Source organism: Aythya fuligula, chromosome 12 (assembly GCF_009819795.1).
Source record: "Aythya fuligula isolate bAytFul2 chromosome 12, bAytFul2.pri, whole genome shotgun sequence".
Classification (NCBI taxonomy): domain Eukaryota; kingdom Metazoa; phylum Chordata; class Aves; order Anseriformes; family Anatidae; genus Aythya; species Aythya fuligula.
This window is the reverse complement of record NC_045570.1, coordinates 10,346,021-10,364,430: the sequence shown is the minus strand read 5'-3', so window position 1 is coordinate 10,364,430 and position 18,410 is coordinate 10,346,021. Positions and strand designations below refer to the sequence as shown.

Sequence of the window (18,410 nt, the reverse complement as noted above, 5' to 3'; positions counted from 1 at the left end):
CAGGTGCTGGCGTTTGAGGAGAGGAGAGCTGCTTCCAGCTGTGTATATGGGAGCCAGCTGTAAAGCTGATACCTCATCTATCCAACTGTGGTCAAGTTTTAAGAAGACTGAAGGGCCTGGCCAGCAGTTAAATACTAAATCTCTCACTAACTAAAGGAGGCTGATAGCAGCACTTTTGTTGTTGTTGTTGTTGTTTGTTTTTTTTTGGCCTTGCTGCCAGGCTCAAGTAACTCCTGTTTGCCCTAAAACAGGTGCAAGAGGAAGGAGTTACTGTTTTTTTCCAGCAGAGCACCAAAGGAGATGCTGCACAAGTAGGGAGGGAGCAAACACCCTCCCAGAACAAGGCTCAAACACCCTCCAGGGAAATAACAGCAGCACAAGAGGACTGGCTTTAACAGTTCATTTAATATAAGTTTTGTTATAAAACATGTTTTTTTCTTAAATTAAAATACATAGAAAAATCTACTCTTACAAAAGACTAGATTTATTTTTTTCCCTTTTTTTTTTCTTTTTAAGAATACAGCGTGGAATTGTGACAGGAGATGGCTATGGCAGGAAGGATCCAGTCAGGTGTTTGCTGGAGGAGGAAGCGACCTGGGGCTGGCTGTCCCAGGAGGGGTGCAGGCTCTTGTGCTGCCTCCCCCCGACCCCACCAGCTGCTGTCACAACACGTAAGCTAATAAGCCTGGGCTGGAGGTTTGTTTCGCACTTGTTCTTCATTCCACGACCATGTAAACGGGATATAAATATTTCAAACACTTTCACCTTGACCACACTGTGATCGCTCTTGAGAAGACAACTGTTAAATAACTTTACAATAGCTTCCTTCAAGACTGCTAAGACCACACAGCTGCCGCAAAACAGGGGCAGACCTGCGCCTGCTCTTCCCTCCGTCTGGAGCAGCCCGGGGGGGCCAGCATGGGACCCCAGCAGTTTGGTGCACGCACGGCCCTTTGTGCAACAACAGGGCTTGAAACCGATGGGGAAAGGAGTTGCTGGGCTTCTTCTGGCTTCAAATATCAGAAGTGCTGCTCCAGAAGATGCTGGGTGGGTGCCTGGCCGTAACACGAAGCAGGGTAGAACCTTGTTTCTGGGAGGCCCAGCACCGCCAAGCACACCCCGTGCCTCATTCTGTACCTCAGGATGGTGCCAGGCTCCCATAGCAGCAGCATCCCGGCTCAGCTCCAGCTTGTGTGCAGTTCTGATCCCACCAGCCAGATCCCACAACTGTCCTAAAAAAGCTGGAGAGGTGGAGGGAGCACCCTGCAGCTTCCCACTCCCCATCCTGGCTAAAAGCATCCGTCCAGCAAGAAAGAAGTCACAGAGCTGCATGTCTCACGGGAAGAGGTGCCATGGCAGGAAGGGATGCCACTACCCCCGGTCACGGATCCTGGTGGGTCTGGGGCACTGAGGTGGGCGAGGGGAGCACACCAAAGCCTTCACCCTCTCCAGCCAGCAGACAGCTCTCCAGCAAGCAGCCCAGTCTTGGAGCAGGCCTGGTGCTAGAAGCCAGCACCTGTCACACAGGGACTGGCCTCAGCTTCCCTGGGGGGAGACAGACATGCGAGGGTCACGCCAGGCCAAGGCTGTGGCCATCACAGCCCAAGCCCAAGCCCTTGCCAGCGGTGTTACAGCAGGCCCCGCGTGAGCTGGTCCCGCGAGCATCCCTGCGAGTGGTGCAGCCCAGCACACCTGCCCTTGCTGGTAAGCCAGGCCAAAGCAGAGCCCTCCACCGGCTCCCAGCCGCATACACTCACCTGGCAGCCACAGCTGCCCCTAATTCAGGCTGAAATTGAAGGGAAGAGAGGGTCAAGCTGGGGGCACTGCTGCTGCCCCACAACATCGCTGCCCCGGATGTCCCACACGCAGCCAGAGCTGCCCGCAGAGGCTTTGCAACCCTGCATTGCCCTGTGCTGTGACAGGGTGCTCTTGGGGAAGTCCAAACCAACTAATTAGCCATCAGTTAACGAGCTGATTGCAGATCAGCTAGCTCCACTACACAGGTTTTGACTGCCAGCAGCTGGCTGGGACGAGGCTGGTGGTGGGAGCCTCCTGTGCCAGAGGGATGCTGGTCAGGAGCAGCAGGGACACGGAGCGGGGGCCGTGATGCCCCCCAGCACCCACCTGAGGTCTGGAGCTTCCTGCGGATGGAGGTAGCACGGCCACTGGGTGGCCCTGGGCTGGGCGATGCGTGGCCCCGGCTGGAGGATACTGAGGTCCCCGGCGCGTCACCCTGGAGAAAAGATGAGATGTGGCTGTCAGTCAGCTCGTGCTTCGGGGACAGCTGGAGAGGAAGGGTGCCAGCAGCACCTTGGTTACCTCCAGCTGCTCCTGGCTGGGCCAGGACGCCAGCTCAGCCTTGCGTGAGATGGGGCCGAGCTCCACAGAGCGAACCCTCTCGGCGAACTTCAGGGAACACAGCGTCTCACTGGTGTTCTTCTCGGCGGGGGAGACCTGCAGCCAGCAGGAGCAGCAGCGTGTCAGCCCACCAGCCACCCACCCCCCTCCCAGGCTCTCCCGCCCCAGCTCTCGAGCACGGCAAACGCCACAAATGTTGGGGTCATGCTATTATTAACCTGCCGCTCCTGAGACAGCCCTGTGCGTCTGCAACCCAGCTATCATCTGAGCCAGACAGATATCCCTGTCACCAACTGCCCCTGCTTTAGGGATAGCCAAGGAAACTACAGCAGTTTGTGCATCCCCCAACAGTGCTTGGTGCAGCCGCAGGCATTCAGAGGGGCTGGGGGCAGAGGGCAAGGATGGAGCTCCCAGAGCCTTTCTGTCAAGAGGAGACAGGGAAACTCCTACATGGCATGCCATGCTGACGGGGATGGCATCTGCATTCCCACAGGGAGGGAGGGATCAGGCCCGGCAGCAGGAAAAGGTGAGCCCCGTCCCGAGCAGGGTGAAACAGCTTCCATCAGCCGATGCCCACGCCACGCAGGCCCTAGTCCCCGGCCCCTACCTGCACCATCATGAGGGTCTTGCTGTCCCCGCTGAGCGAGTCCTGCAGCAGGTAGGTCAGCTTGGAGTTGCGGAAGGGCACGTGGCCCTGCCGGGAGCGCAGGGCGTAGATCACGTCCCCCAGTGCCGACAGCGACTTGTTGATGTACTGCGCCTCGCGGAGCCGGCTGCCCTCTGCGCCCGACCGCCCGACGCGCTCCGAGCCCGCCAGGTCCACCAGGTTCAGCTTCCCTGGGAGCACAGAACCACACCACAGCTTTTGACAGTGCTGCCAGCCCCCGTTCAGATGCTCTGGTGATGGGTCCAGTACCCACCTGTGGTGCGCAGCCCCGTGCTGCGGTCCAGGCCGTGGACAGTGACGATGAGGAGGGCGTGAGAGCGGGAGCTGTGCTCGTTCAGGTTGGTGCACTCTGTCACCCGCTTGACATGGCCAAACTCAAAGACCTTGGGGCAGAGAGACAGTCAGGCCAGACCTGCCCCAAGCCCCTCACAGCCCCTGCCCCTGCATCCAGAGAGCTCTGAAAGGTGCCCAAATCCATCAGGGTGATGAGTGCTGTCCGGCCTCAACCCCAGTGATGCATTGGAGGCAGGTGGTGAATGGCAGCCAGGACAAACCAGTGGTGGTTGGTATCCTGTTAATCCTCCCCCCAGCCACCCAGGCCCCACATATTTATTTTTAACACCCCTGCAACTCATGGAAAGCACTGCTGCCTGTCTCACGGCAGGGTGTTGGCTGTATCCCACCCAGGGGTCTATTCTGGGCTCTCACTCCCCAGCACTTCGGAAATGCTTCTGAACCTGGGGTAACATCATAGAAACCCCGGCAGGCCTTCCAGCTCCCTCCTGGTGTTGCTGTGAACCCAGAGGCAAACACTACCATGCCCTAAAGCCCTCCTAAGGGGGAGCTGCGCAGTAACTCGGTGCCACCCTCCCGCTTCCCTCACCTTGTTGATGTCCTCCACGCTCTGCACCCTGAACTCGGTCAGCCCGGGCACATAGAGCTGCCCGCTGCCATCGGGGCACAGCTTGATCTCCAGCTTCTCCTGGGGCTCCTTCCCCAGCAAGTCCCTGGAAAGGAGCACCCATTACTGCCCCGCAGGCACGTGTCCCCCCCACACACCCTGCTGTGTGCCACGCTGCCTGTGCACCCACACTGCCAGTGCCCCCAGTACCCTGCTCCAGCTCTGTGGGAGCCACTTCCTCCTGGGATATTTCACAGCCTATTTACAGACCTCATCCCTCCCCCGTCCCCGCTGCCCCGTGTGCCCGCCAGGTATGTGACAAGGAGCAGATGTGCGCTTGGGGCATCTTTGCTAGGGCCTCTGCTGGTCCCTGAGAGCAGTGGCTGCTGCCATGCCCCCCCACAGCTCCCAGCTGCCTCCCACTGCCAGCATCCAGGCAGGGCCGCGGGCAGGGAAGGAAAATGTTTCTCATTCTCTCGGCTCCCAGCGAGCAGCTTCTAAATATAACAGCCAGAGGCCGGGGAGCCAGGGGCACGGGGGAGGCGTTTCAAAACCCGCCAGAGGAAGACAAGGCAGGAGTCAGAGCCAGAGGGAGCCCATATAAGCAGAAGGAGCTCAAGGGAGGAGGGAGCTGGGAGTGGTCCCAGACAAGCTCTTTGAACGAGCGGCATGCGCTGGGGAAAATAAATAAATAAATAAAAATCCTTACATGGCCAAACACAGGGCCTAAGGCCCTGAGACTGAGATGCAAGAGCTGGCTCCCAAGTGCTGTGCCTGTGCCCCGTGGAGGTAAAAAACAGAGCAGCACAGCACCCCCCAGCAGAAAACGTTCAGCTGCCCCAGCTCCCAGCGTACCTGAGCGCCTCGTTGTAAATCTCGGCCACGCTGACGGTGATGGCATAGTCCCAGTCGGATGCCTTGCTCCGCACCTCAGAGAAGAGCAGCTGCAGGGCCCGCTGGTTGATCCCCGGGTTTGCAGAGGTTCCCTGATAAATCGGGCAAGAAAGGGGGGGAAGAAATAACCCGTTGTGTTTTTTTTTGTTGTTTTTTGTTGTTGTTGTTGTTGTTGGTTGTTTTTTTCTGTTGCAGCAAAGCAGAAGTAAAGCCCAGAAGCTGCAGCAACAGCCACTGTGAGCTGGGGATGCAGAGACCATGCAGGGCACAGGCAGAGCTGGGGCAAGGCGGGGAGCCTCCACATGGCCACATCCCCAATTCACCCCAGGATTGACCTAAATGGCCAGCCTGGGTAAGCGACAGCACCAAGACGCAGGGCACAGAGGGCAACATGGGACAGCAAACCGAGGAAGAAGAGGAAGACAAAGCCAGGCAAAGTCACCTCCATCGTGTACGTTTTTCCTGCCCCTGTCTGTCCATAGGCAAATATGCAGACATTGTAGCCATCAATGCAGGAAGTAACCAGGGCCTGAACCTCTTGAAACACCTGTGGTGGAGCAGGGAGCATTAAGGAGGTGCCCACATCCCTCCGAGATGTCAGCGCTGCTGCTGACAGCAGCACGTGGGCACAGAGGTGACAGCACCCACCTCCTCCTGGGACGCCTGTGGCGGAAAGACCTTGTCCAGCTCAAAGGACACCTGCTTCCCCTTGTGCAGGAGGTGAAGGACGGCATCATCGTTGGCATCGAACGTCACCGCGTTGGCCGCCTCCGGACCCTCACCGTCCTCCTTAGTGATGGGACGGACCCGGCCGAAGACGCGGATGTTTCCTTGGTGGGGAGCAGAGACAGCGTTGGCCCCGGTGCACCTCACCGCCCCGCAGCACCTTGAGATGCCACCAAGGACTGGATGGGACGAGCACCGCCTGACCCAGCATCTTCCCAAGGCCACCGGGGCAGGGTGCAGGCCCCCTGCCGGGATCAGCCACCTCCCCATGCACCTTTCAGCCGCACCAGCTCATTGTGGCACTTCTTGCGGAGCTGCAGCTCTCGGCGGTACTTCCGCAGCAGCTCCCGGTTGGTGTTGTTCACCTCCTCGATGGCCTGGCCGATCTGGGTGAGAGGACGGTGGCTCAGCGACCCCCTTGCACTGCCACTGCTCCACGTGGGGAGCGGAGGGGGGGGGCAGCGAGGCCAACCCTGAGCTCACCTCAGCCCTGGCGCTCCGCAGGGTCTCCTGGAGGAGCAGGGGGAAGTCCCGGACCTGCCTCTTCAGGCTGTTGTAGTCGTGGGTGAGGGTACGCAGTGCTGGCTGCAGCGTCAGCAGGTTGGTCCGGACACCTGTGGGCACAACCTGAGTGTGGGTGACCATGGATGGCCCCAGTCCCACGAACCCCACAAGCCCGATGCCCTCCTCACCTGCCAGGTTTTCATGCACCGCCTTCATCTCCACCTGGGCACGGGAAAACGCCTCTTCGATGGCACGATTTTTCTCATCCTCCATCGCCTGCATCTCCTCCAGCATCTGCCCGTGGGCCCGCTCCAGCTCAGACTCATACATTGCAATCTGGGAGGGGGGTTGGTAGGGTGATGCACCCCCTGCGGCACCACACAGCCCACCGCAGCACGGCATGCTCGGGCACCCAGCCGAGGTGAAGCATGATGCGGGTGTTGCAGTGGCTTCACGTCTGGTTTACAGCCATCGCACTGCTACAGCTGGCTACCCGTACCTGGGCCCGGAGCTGAGCTGCTGTCTTCTGGGAGCTCTGCAGCTGCTGCTCCATCTCCTTCAGCACCTGCCTCTGCATCCCCACCTGCTCCTGCAGGTACTGGTTTCGGGACTGGCTCTCTGACAAGGCCTGCTTCGCCTTGGTTGACTCCACCTCCACTGTCTTGATGATGTACTGAGGGAAACCACCCGGAGACGCTGCGCCAAGGGCCAGGGCTGCCTGTCCAGCAGCGCCTGAGGGCTGGGACAGAGCTGGCATTGCCCCCGTAGGGCTAATTTACAAAGAAGTCTGCACTTCAGAGCAGCACAGCACCACCAAGGCGCTCAGGCCGGGTGGGATTGGCAGCCCCCACCAGACACAATCACACACCCTGCCTGTCTCCCCTTGCCCAGGCAGGAGACAGTCCCGGCCAGCTCGGGGAACCGGTGCAGAGCCCCACAGTGCTCACCTTTATCTGCTGGGGCTGCGACTTGAGGCTGGCGATAGTCTCCTGGCTGTCCCGCAGCCGCCGGCTGAGCCGCTCCTCCTCCTCGGCTCTCTCGGCCAGCGAGTCCTTGAGCCGCAGCTCCACCTCAGCCAGGCGGTTCGTCTTCTGCTGCACCTCCACGTCCAGCTCCGCCAGCTTGGCCCGTGCCTCCTCTGCCTCCCGCTGCAGCTGGGACAGCCGCTCCTGCAGCACGGCGTTCTCCTAGTCCCAAAAGAGCTCAGCTGAGGCCGCCGTGCCCACCAACACCCGCGGTCCCACCGGCATCGCCGCCACCAGGGACTCACCTGGAGGTGGGTGCAGCCCCTGCACTGCGCCTGCTGCCGCCGCAGCTCCCGCAGCTCCCCCTCACGGGCCTTCATCTCCTGCCGCAAGCGCTCGTTCTCAGCCGCCAGCAGGTCCCGGTGCTTCTCCAGGTCTGTGCCACCCTGCTGGGGGGAGAGGCTGAGCCTGTGACGGGGAGCCCCCACGGCTGGAGCCCCCCTGACCCAGGGGATTTCGCTGCCTGCCATGGGGTGGTGGCAGGGAGTCTTTGCCCAAAGTGCCCCAGTGCTGCCAGTTGTGGTGTTGCATCAGTAAGAAAGTCCCACAGAAACAAACAGCCCTCAATTCTTCTCTCTTGGCACATGTAAATGGCAGCAGGACCCCCACTGCAGCTCCTGGAGGGGTTGGGGCCAGACAGCCATGCTGCTGATCCGACCCCAGGTGCCGAGACCCCTTCCTCAGCTGGCACCTCACCCCGAAGACCTACCGCCCCAACCCCTGGGGACAAGGGGAACGCAGCCAACCCCAACACCGGCGAGCTCACCAGCTCTGAGCGCAGCCTGCTGATTTCCTGGGCTTGGTCCAGGAGATTCGCCTTCAAGTTTTCAACCTGCCAACACAGGCCAGGTCAGCCGGGAGGGGACTTCTGCCGTTTCTTGGCTGCTGTCAGAGCAGCCCCCACGCTGCCAGCCCCCAGCCCTCTCCCCCCGTGCTCTCTCGGGAGCGTTTTGGCTCCCAGGCTGCGGCACGGGGCAGAGCTGTGCCCTGGGCACACCGCCTCCACTGCCGGGTGCCAAAACGCGCAGCTGTGCTGCACTACTTCCCTGGGAAGGGTTTCTCCTCCCAATATCCTTCATCGCACCTTCTGTGCACCCTCATTTTCTGCCTTGCTCTGAGAGCCTGATTCACACGAGCTGATTAAAACAAACGTTAATGAAAGGCTTGCTTCTCAGTTATACCACAGGTATAATTTGTCCACGTCGAGTATTAGCAGAAACCATTATTAAAAAAATAGCAACATCTTTCGAGAGAAAAAAAATAAAGACCTATTCACAGCTGTGTTTAGAGAACCAGAAGTACCTTGTCCTGCCCTTGCAACATGGCTTGACTTTGCCTTCTCTTTTATTACTGCTTTTTCTTTCTAGGAAAGTTATCTTGAGAACAAGAGGGAGCAGGAGCTCCTCCAGAAGCCTGTGTATCTCAGTATCATGGGTGGGAGGATGCTCCCCACCATGTCGTCACTTGATCTGCCTCTCATGTTGGGGACCATCCTGCCCTTCCCCAAAAAACAGGCAGATTTCAGAAAATCCCTTTTTTTTTTTTTTTTTTTTTTTGTGCAGGGAACCGGAGGTTTCCATCTCTCCCAGCTCTTTCCTCCCTGCTGCAGAGAGGCTCCTGAAAAAATATCACTGCAGTTACTCATTAACTGCTGCAGCAAGTGCTCTGCAAAGCCAGCAGCCTTGCAGGAAGCTGCAGGCTTTGTTTCAAGGGGTTTGCTGTGTGCTCTGTGCCCCGCACCAAGCACCCATCCTCAGCCCACTACCCCAGAGCTGGCGGCTGCACCAACAGAGGAGCATCGCCACCTCCCCAAAACTTGCCCTGGGGGTGCCAGGCCTGGCTGCACACTTCGCTGCTGTTGTCCCCCAGACTTCCAGTCGGTCTCCCTGAACCTGGAGGAGGCAGCAAGAAACCATCGTGCTGCCAAATCCCCCGCCCAGAGAGCAGGAGGCTGTTGCCTCATCTGAGTAACCAGCCTTCTCTAAACAACCAGGCCTCCACGGACCATAATTTAGAAACTGCTGATTTATAACAAATGCAAATGTGCTCACATTGTGCTGTAATTAATTATGATAAGTTATTAAGCCACTCCCTTGCGGAGACGGCAACACAGCCAGCTGCTGGGGAGCACCCCCCACGCAGCCCCATGTGCCCGCAAAGGTGCTGCCAGCTCAGCTCGGCACCCGGCTGCTCCCTGCTGGAGTTGAGATCCCCGTGGGGACCTGGGACCCCTACAGCGTGGCTGACCCACACCAGGGGAAGCAGAGCAAGCAGCAAGCACAGCAGCACCATCTCACCCATCCTCTCAGATTGAGTCGGAAAACCTGATTCCCACATCCAGTAAGCTACACTATTAAAATATTTAAAAATATTAATGTCCTCGTCTCAGCCCGCACTCCAGCGTCTCACATCCCTTTCTCACTGAAGTTTAACTGTGTTTGGGAGGGGAGGGACAAGGAAACCACCCCTCCAGCTTGGGTGCATCTCAAGGACACGCGCAGTGAGCAGCCTGCCCGCCACCCCAGGGCCGCTCTCCCTGCGTGCTCCCAGCCCCAGCTCCTTGCCAGGCGCACACAGAGCCGCCCTCCCAAAGACTCGCGGACAAACACATCATTAAGAGCAAAAAAAACCCAAGCCACAGAGCTGGGAAGGTGCCGGCCAGCAGTGCACCCAGCCATGGGCTGCCCAGCAGAAAGCTCACGCAGGTGAGGAGCTGCTCCCAGCATGAGCAGCACCCCAAGACACTCCGTCCCCTACCTCCTCCGACATCTCTGGGTGCATCCTGCTCTCCGGAGGCAACAGGGACTCCTTGGTTGTCAGATCCGGCCAGAGGCATGGCCCGGCCATCCCCGAGCCTTTGTAATCCAGTTTCGGGCTGTGCTTTGGCTGGCGTTTGCCCTGCACCGTGCGTCCCCGGCCCCACCAGCTGCCTCTCCTGCGCCAGTGAGCTAGCCGATGGAGGGCCGGCCGGATCCTGACAGTGCTCACGCTTGTGTCATGCAGACTATGCCAACCAGATCCAGGACAATTACATCCACCTTTTTGACACCAGTGGAACAAGCAAAACCTGACTATAATAGCTTCCACAACATCCACATGCAAATCCCTTTATTAGCAGCCCTGGATTTCAATCTCCCTGTAATGAGCAAGGTCCTTGCACCAAGAGCTGCGTCTGAACTGGCGCAGGAAATATTTAAGGGTCAGCTCACCGCCGCTGAGACAGGGTTTCTGACCACAGAGGCACGGCAATGATTTTGCACTGACTCAAATATTTTTTACACTCTGCTTGACACAACCTGATCCCTTCACCACTTTCCTCCTCTGAAGCATTCGACTCTGCCTTCATGGTCACTTCTCAGTTCCTGACTTTTGAAAATCACTAAAAGTAATCTGCTGGGTTGGTTTTACAAGCTTGTCCTGATGCAGATTCTTTGCAGTGGGGAGTCAGAGCTCTGCAGCTCCCCGGGCTGGTGCAGCCCCTTCCTGCCACGATGAGGCACCCCGCAGGAGCTGTAGCCACTTGCAGTGGTGCCAGTTAGGGGCTGCAAGCACTGCAAGGAAGGCACAGAGCTGCTTGGCCAAGCGCTGGGCAGCCACAGAAGCTGCTCAGAAGCCCCTGACACCCAGATCATTGCCAACCCTGTGAGCTGACCACAGCAGGGCCCTGCTGCTCACCCATGCCCCAGGTGCATCTCTTGCCAAAGGTGCTGCCTCAGCTGGTGCACGTAAGAGCACCAAAAATCCTGCACTCCACTGAGTTGCAACCTGCAGCTGGAAACCCAGATGGTGCCCCTTATGCCCCCAGCCATGCCATACCTGCCCTTGTAGCTGGACAGAGACGGCGAGCTCCTCGCTCTTCCGGGCAGCCAGTTTCTCCTGCAGAGCCAGCAGCTCCTCCTGCAGCCGCAGCTTCTCCTCCTGCAGGTGCGCCATGGATGCCACCACCTTCTGGATCACAGGGAAGGGACGTGGGGCCGGCAGGCTGGCGCGCTTCCCACTGCAAAACCTGCCCCCTGCAGTGGGAGCAAGCACAGGTGGGTTGGGAGCAGCCAGCCAGGGACTGCCTACGGGGAGAGACCGCCGTGGGTTGTGGTAGGGATGGGGACTCACAGGGGCACCGCGTGTCCAGGGTCTGCCTGCCACCATGCTGGCAAAGCTACGTGAGTGTGACACCAGCACACTGTCATTTGAGACAGAGGGATGTGATGTTATGCTGAGATGAGCGACATCGTGCTGAGACGTGCCCCGCGCACAGCTTGGACACGGTCACGGAGCGCTCAGCACCAACCCCAGCTGGCTGGGCAAACAGCAAACCCTGCCACAAGGACCCTGAGACACGGCCAAGGCTCAAGGACTCCCTGCAGAGAAGGCAGGCAGGGACTGCCCCACACGAACCACGCTTGGCACGTCCAGCAGCAGCCCCACCGATGCCCTCAGAGCATCCTGTGCCACGGCACAGAGCCTGTCAGCGCCGCCCCGGAGGCTGCCGCGCATGGACGTGCCGTGACCCAGCCCTGCTGCCTGGTGACACGCTGCTGCCTCACACAGTTAACGACTGCTTTTACTACCGCGCTCTGAATCATCCTGCAGCACCACATCCTTTTTTTTTTTTTTTTTTTTTTCTGAATGAGCAGGTGCCAGTGGAAAAACAGTATGTGATCGTGTTATTAAAGACTGCATCGTCATACACAGATATAATGGAAGCTGAACTAAAATTATATGGGCACCTTGGATGTTGACTCCAACACACTGCTGCTGCAAAAGCATCTGTGGGAGCAGAGACAGCGGCCAGGTCCACATTACTTCTGCCACCAGCAGACGGATGGGTCTGAGCTTGGGACCAGCAGCTACAGGGCCATGGCCAGCTCCCTCTTGCTTTCCAACACACTTTGAAGTGCACTTGGAAAGAAAGCCGTCTCCAGGCCTCTGCCCAGCACCATTTCCATGCAGGCTCTCCTCCTCCTGCATCCCTCTCCCTCCCCACCAGCCGTCTGCCCACAGAGGGAGCCCGGCCACAGCGGGGCCACACGCAGGAGCAGCTCCCTCACCAGGATGAGCCCCAACAAGCCCGGGCAACTGAGTCCTGATGGAGCCAGATGGGAAACCACGGGGATTAACCCATCCTGGCACAACCACGCCTGCTGCGCGCATTTCCACGGCTGTTTCTCCCCAGCCATCACCACCACAGTGCCCTGCAAAGCAGGAGCAACCTTCACCTCCAGGCTGGTGATGAGCAGGGAAGCTTGAGAGCCCCAGGGATGCGCATGGGGACACCCCCGTCACCTGGGGAGCACTGCTGCGCTCCTGTTTGCGCATGGGATGGGGAGAGCCCCACAACGTGTGTCCCCCCCAGCAGGCACACAGCCCTCTGCCCTGGCCACACGCCCCATGTCCCCTCACCGGCTTTCTCCAGGTTCATGGTGCAGGCTGCTTGCCCTGGTGCAGTGGTGGCCAGCTCGTTGGGGGATGCTGGTGGCTCCTCCGTAGCCTCCGTCAGGGATGGGCACCAGCCCTTCTGTGGCAAGACCTGCACCCATGAGAACAAACAGGCTCCTGTGATTCATGTCCACCCCATGCTGACCTCTCCGTGCCATCACACCAGGGCTGCCCCATCGCCCTGACCCTAAAATCTGGTACGCTCCCCAGGTGTGTGGGGGGGCCCTGCTGAGGCACCCGCTGGCAGCCAGAGTTTCACTGAGTTTTTTGGGAGGCATGAGCACAGAACAGGTGGCAGAGGACGGAAAAGTGGGACTGGTCACGGCAGGGAAAAGCCAAAGCCCTTGACTGCAGCAGGCAGTGCTGACCTACAGCTGCAGGCTGGGAGTGCCTGTGACTGCAGCTTTGAGAGTCAAGCTGATAAGAAAGATGGGGACAAAAACCAAATGTAAGCCAGAATTAGATCAGCACAGCGAGTGCCAGGAGCAGCGCTCTGATTCCTCCAACCCCTCTGGCCTGACAGGGCTCGATGCAGGCTGGCTCCTCCATCCCTCTCCTGCTGCTTTGTCCCAGCCAGCTCCAGTGACCTGCTGTGGGTCTGCGGGACACTCCGGGACCCCATCCCCTCAAGGGGATGTCAGCGTCAGGAGGCTGCAGTGATGCCTGGCCTTCCAAACCACTCACAGGTCCTCTCCCCATTGCTTGGGCACTGCAAAGCATCATTAGATTGTTCCACAGCTCTGCTCTCCAGAGTATTTTTGTCAAGATGAACTTATCAAGTTGCCCGCAGATCTGCCCATAAACAACTGTTTCCATCAGCTTGATCATTCAGTTGTCTATATTCTACGTGGCCTTAGAGAAAGGCTGTGGCTTGCGCACAGCATTGAACATGAAGTTCTGGGGCCTTTATGGAACATTGTGCCAGCCCACGTGAAGCACAAGCACCCCGGGCTCTGCCCCAGCAGGTCCCACTACGTGTTCGTTTCTCACTTGCAAGCCCTTGCTCACTTGCCACGAAGTGCCAGTGAGAGGCAACCCATGAGATGGAGCATGGCTTGAGCTCTGGTAAAACTGAAGAAGAAATCTGGAGGGAGAGAGGGAAAAAGAATACAGGGAAGGTAACAAAAAAAATAAAAAAAATCTGGGTCTATTGTACGAATCTGCATTCATTGGATTGAAGGAAAAAAAAATCTATTTTTAATGCCATCATTAAAAAAAGCTTTAGTGGAGTGGATGCTTCTGCAAAGGTCTGATCAGCTGAGCTTGCATTATTGTTCCCCCATCCCAGTCAAAAGTTCCTTTTCTTACTTCTACCTTATCTAGGAGCACGTGGCATCACCTGCCAGTGAGCAACATCAAAGAAGCACGTCTCACCCTGGCAAATGCACCGCGGTGAATACTCATTACACACAACATGCTTCTGAAATGATTTAGGAGGCAGCAGCAGCACCCAGGCAGGAGCCAAGACTGGAGCAGCTGCATTTCTGAGGTGTCTTTCACTTGAAGCTCCAGAAGGCTTCTGCTGGAGGGAATTCAAGTCTCATTCAAGGCCAGTGTGAGATAACAAGGTGTTTTCCTTCTTTTCAAAGGAGGAAAATTTAAATGGGTTGCCTGAAGTCCAAAATGAACTGGTGACAGCAACACAGGCAGGATCCTGGTGTCAGGACACTGTCCTCTGCCACTGCCTGCCCTCCACCTGCTCTCCTCTTCCTCCTCCTCCCGGCAAACCCTGGCATGGGGCAGGCAGTGATCCCCATCCTGCCTGGACTTCTTCCAGCTACCTAGCCTAGGAACAGTACAGAAAACATTACTCTGGGTTTTTCCCCAGCATTTTTGATGCCTTCAGACTTTCCAGAGAGCTGGGACACTCTTTCCACACCACGTCCCTCGCCAGCACAACATGTGAGGACTAAAGCAAAGGGCCACAAGGAACTGTTATGAAAAGGGCTGAGAGGGGGGAGCCTTCACACTGCCTCGAATAGTGCTGGGCAGCGCTGCCACATATATCCATGCTCCCTGTGGAGCCAGGCAGGATGCGGGATGCACGCTCATTTGCCAGGCCCAGCCAGGCACAGGCTGTTGAGGTGTCTGGGTGTCGATCCCTGCTGGGGAACTCATGCTAGCAGGGAGAGCTGCACACTTTTGAGATGTGTTTGCCCACCCCTGCACTGAATCAAGCACTTCTTACCTGGAGGGCCAGGCAGACACCGCGTGGGCTTGCAGAGCCTGGCCAGCTCACACCACAGATTTTATGCTGGACCAGCACAGGCAACAGAGGGACCTGGGCAGAGAACTCCTCTTCGCTCCCAGCGACGAGCACGTCCTGCCTGAGTCCTGAGACAGGGCAAAAAGTTACTGCGGACATCCCATGGGGACAGACACAGTCAGCCCAGCTCCTCCCTGCCAGCCTGCGCTGTCCGGAAAGGGGAGAGTGCTCCCCAAAGCCACTGGTGGGGGACGGTGGCTGGGAGCCCCACCAGCCTCGGCAGCCCCCGCTGAGGTGCTGGGCAGTGCCCAGCAGCCAGACTCCTTGCTGGCCCCTTGCTGCATGTGCCTCACCGAGAGAACAAGCGCCATAAAAGCCCTCAGTAGTACTAAAAATGTTGGCAGTGTTAAATAGAGAAAGGAGCCCTTCAGGGTAAGACTGGCTGCCAACAACTTGTGCAGCAGTAATGGAGGTTCGGGCTGGGTCCTCCTGCATCCTCACAGAGCTCTGCAGGGCAGACAGACCCAGGCAAGCTCCACCTTGCAGTGCCCCAGCTGCCTGATCTGTCCTCTGCCAGCAGCCCCCCCAGGACACCGGCATCTCCTTCCCATCTCTGCCCCTTGTCCAGTCGCTTGGCTTCCTGTGACGCTATCTCTGAAAAGCTGCCAAACCCCGTTTGCATCACCAAAACTGGACAGACGGACCCTGCCAGGGTGAGCTCACTCCGCTGCCCCCAATGCTTTTTTATTTGTCATGCAACCAAGCCCAAAAGGAAGCACGGTGACAGCGTTTGTGTCAATCAGAAGGAAAACAAGATCTCAAGGAGTTTTTTTTGCTGTCCGTGTGCTCATCTGCTACAGGAACAGTGACTGGCAAGGACTGAGCCAGGGCAAGGCCATGGTGCTGAGGCCAGGGGAGGGGAAGCTCTTCAAATACCTACAGGACCCTGCACACCCACAGCAGGGAGTGAAGAGGACCCTGAGCCAAAACCACCTGCCAGCACCCTCCCACCCACCAGCCTCAAGCACCCCTGCTGCAGGCAGCCAAACAGCGTCTCCGGCTGGCAGGAAGAAATCAGGTAAAACCCCACTAATGCAGTTTCTCCCCTAAAATCATCAGGAGGCGCTTGGGCCACAGCTGGAAGCAGCATCTGGATGGAGAAGTGCCTCGCCTTTCAGCTCTCTGAAGAAGTCAGCTCATCAGTCTGCACTTCGTCTTTGTCTCTAATTAGCCATAACATTTCATCCACGCTGTGAAAACTGAGCATTTCAAAAGTGCTTGCAGATGCCCGGACAAAAGGCAAAGCCACGCACTGAGCTCACGTCCCTGCCTTCGGCCAGGTATGGGAGGAGGCAGCCGCAGGCAGCGCTCCCGGGAAGGACGAGAAGCCCCACGTCCAGCACCCCAATGCCCCGATGGGCACAGCCGTGGCCATCCCAGCAGCATCCCTGTTCCTTCCAGCAAGCAGTGCCCGGCTAAACCACCGCCAGCACAGCAGCATAAAGCCCCTAAAGGGCATTTCAGCCCCTCTGTGGAAAGCCAGGACCACAGCGGTGGGAAGCACTGTCCCTGACAGTGGCTGCAGGCCCCAGCACGCAGCCACCCGCCTGCACGGTGGCTCAGCTTTTTGGGGAGAGATCACGGGGCCAAACTCACCGATGTGGTCTGCGTGCCGCGGGGGCACGGCGAGCCCTTCCAAGGAGGCGAGCCGAAAGCTGAGCAGGAGCCCTGCACATTCCCTGCCGTGCTTCGTCCCTGTCTCTTTCTTACATTTGGAACATTAACCTTTCTGCCCGGGCTGCCTTACTCACGGGCTGGGAGGGAACCGAGGCACCGCTCCGCTCACCCTCCGCCTCGCCTAAAGCTCACGCCCGCTTCCGAGACCGTTTCTCACCCCCCCAGCCCGTGCTAGAAAGCAATGCGAAAAATGCAGGCGTGCTGGTTCCCGGCCTCTCCTCGCCCAAGTGTGAGAAAGGGCGTGAGCGCGGGCGGGCTGAGCGCGACGGGCACTCACCGGCTGGCCGAGGGTCCCGGTTGCACGAAGCTCCCGCAGGGGGTCCCGGAGCCCAGGTCCTGCGGGCTGTGAGCATGGCACGGGGGCGCCCAGCACTGCGACACCGCGGCGCCTGCGGGGAAACGCGAGGAAATCCAGCTCAGGCTGCCCGCGGCTCCGGCCGCAGGTACTCCGAAACCCAGGGGACAGCGGCGGGGCGAGCCCTGGAAGCGGCACCGCGTCCCCGCTGCTTCCCAGCCCCGTGCCCGGTCGCCTCGCTGCGGATTGTCCTCCCGGGGACGCCGCGCAGAAAGCCCCGGGCTCGCCGAGCGCACCCAGCGGATGTTGCATAAACCGTGCCTGTAATTACCGTGCTCCTCTCCGCACCCCTTCCAGGCCGCCCGGGCTTTGCTTTGTTTTAAACTCCGGGACTCCGGGCAGCGCCGGCAGCCCCCCCGCCGCCCTGCCCCAGCCCCTGCCGAGCCGCACCGGGAGCACCGGGGGGCCCCAAACCCGGTGCCGGCGGCGCCGCCCGCTGCTGGCTAACGGGGAACCGAGCTGGGCGCTCCGCAGCCCCGCAGACAAAGGAATGCTCGGCTCGGCCCGGCTCGGCTCAGCCCCCCCGCCGCTGCCGGTGCCGGTACCGGTGCCGGTGCCGCCCCGCGGGGCTCACCGGGCGCGGGGTGCCGGCGGGACGCCCCCTCCTGCTCCCGGTCCCGCTCCCGGTCCCGTCCCCGCCCTCCCGGGCACTCGGTCGACGGAAACGGCGAGCTCCGCCCCGGTGCTCGTTGCCACGGCAACCCCTGAAGCCCCCCCCGACGGGCGGCGGGGACGGTGCCTTCCGCCCCCCCCAGCCCCGGGGCGCACCGGCAGCCCCGGCCCGGAGCCCTCGGGCTGTGCCCGGGGCCGCCCCGGCCGGGAGGGGCAAGGTCCCAGGAACGGGCTGGGAAGGAGCAGCCGGGGTGTGAGCGGAAAATAAATGCGTCTTCCCCGCCGGCCTCGCAGGTCCGAGGTCCCCGGGAGGTGCCCGGTGCCGGTGCTGCCCCCGCCGCCAGCCCCCAGCGGTGCCCTGAGGACTTGGATTTGAAGGGGGAAAGATCTGGCTTCTAACCCCTGGGCGTAAGGAAAGAGGCGTGATGTGCCTCGAGACCCCTCGGCAGGCTCAGCTGTCAGCAAGTGAATAAAAAGTTCTGCTTTAAGTGTCTTTATGCGCATTTCTAGTGTGAGGTCTGTATCTACCTGCCCATATAGCGCATAGGATTATCATGTTAATTCCTGTTTTGGGAGATGCGTGTTACTCATGACTCGTTAATGGTGATTAACTGGCAATACCAGATACTCCCCGCAGCAGGAAGCAGTCATGGTCACTTCATGCCGATGGCCTTGGTCACTTCGTGCCAATGACCTGTGCCAGCAGCAGCCCTGTGCTGCCCCACACCGCTGTCTGCCTCCCCAGGGTACCGCGGCACACCAAGTCACCGTGGCACCCCAAAATCCATGGGCCCTGCGCTGGCCTCTCCCCGTGCTTGGGACCCTGCTGTGGGTGGGGTGCTGGCCTGGGTGGGCGCCGAGCAGGAGCAGGGGCACGGGGGTGCTGTGGTGGCAGCATCCCTCGCAGGTCTGGATGGGCAAAGAGCCCAGGGAGCCCAGGGGGATGGCGAGCAGGCCATTGTGTTTTGTCACAGTCCTGCACTGCTGGA

General features: G+C 59.3%; 1 protein-coding gene across 1 annotated transcript; it reads right to left on the bottom strand.

Annotated features, from left to right (window-relative positions):
• Positions 1-499: 499 nt before the first annotated feature.
• KIFC3 (kinesin family member C3) lies at positions 500-17,409 on the bottom strand. The gene is made up of 21 exons (XM_032195917.1): positions 17,384-17,409; positions 16,732-16,843; positions 14,700-14,845; positions 12,476-12,602; positions 10,892-11,088; positions 7,842-7,907; positions 7,321-7,464; positions 6,998-7,237; positions 6,550-6,723; positions 6,239-6,386; positions 6,030-6,160; positions 5,821-5,932; positions 5,469-5,650; positions 5,263-5,367; positions 4,782-4,912; positions 3,909-4,032; positions 3,279-3,408; positions 2,966-3,195; positions 2,320-2,454; positions 2,125-2,233; positions 500-1,545 (listed from the first exon to the last, which is right to left on the bottom strand). The coding sequence occupies exons 2-21, from the start codon at positions 16,805-16,807 to the stop codon at positions 1,520-1,522; spliced, it is 2,733 nt and encodes a 910-aa protein (XP_032051808.1). The 5' UTR covers positions 16,808-16,843; positions 17,384-17,409; the 3' UTR covers positions 500-1,519.
• Between the last annotated feature and the right edge of the window lie 1,001 nt (positions 17,410-18,410).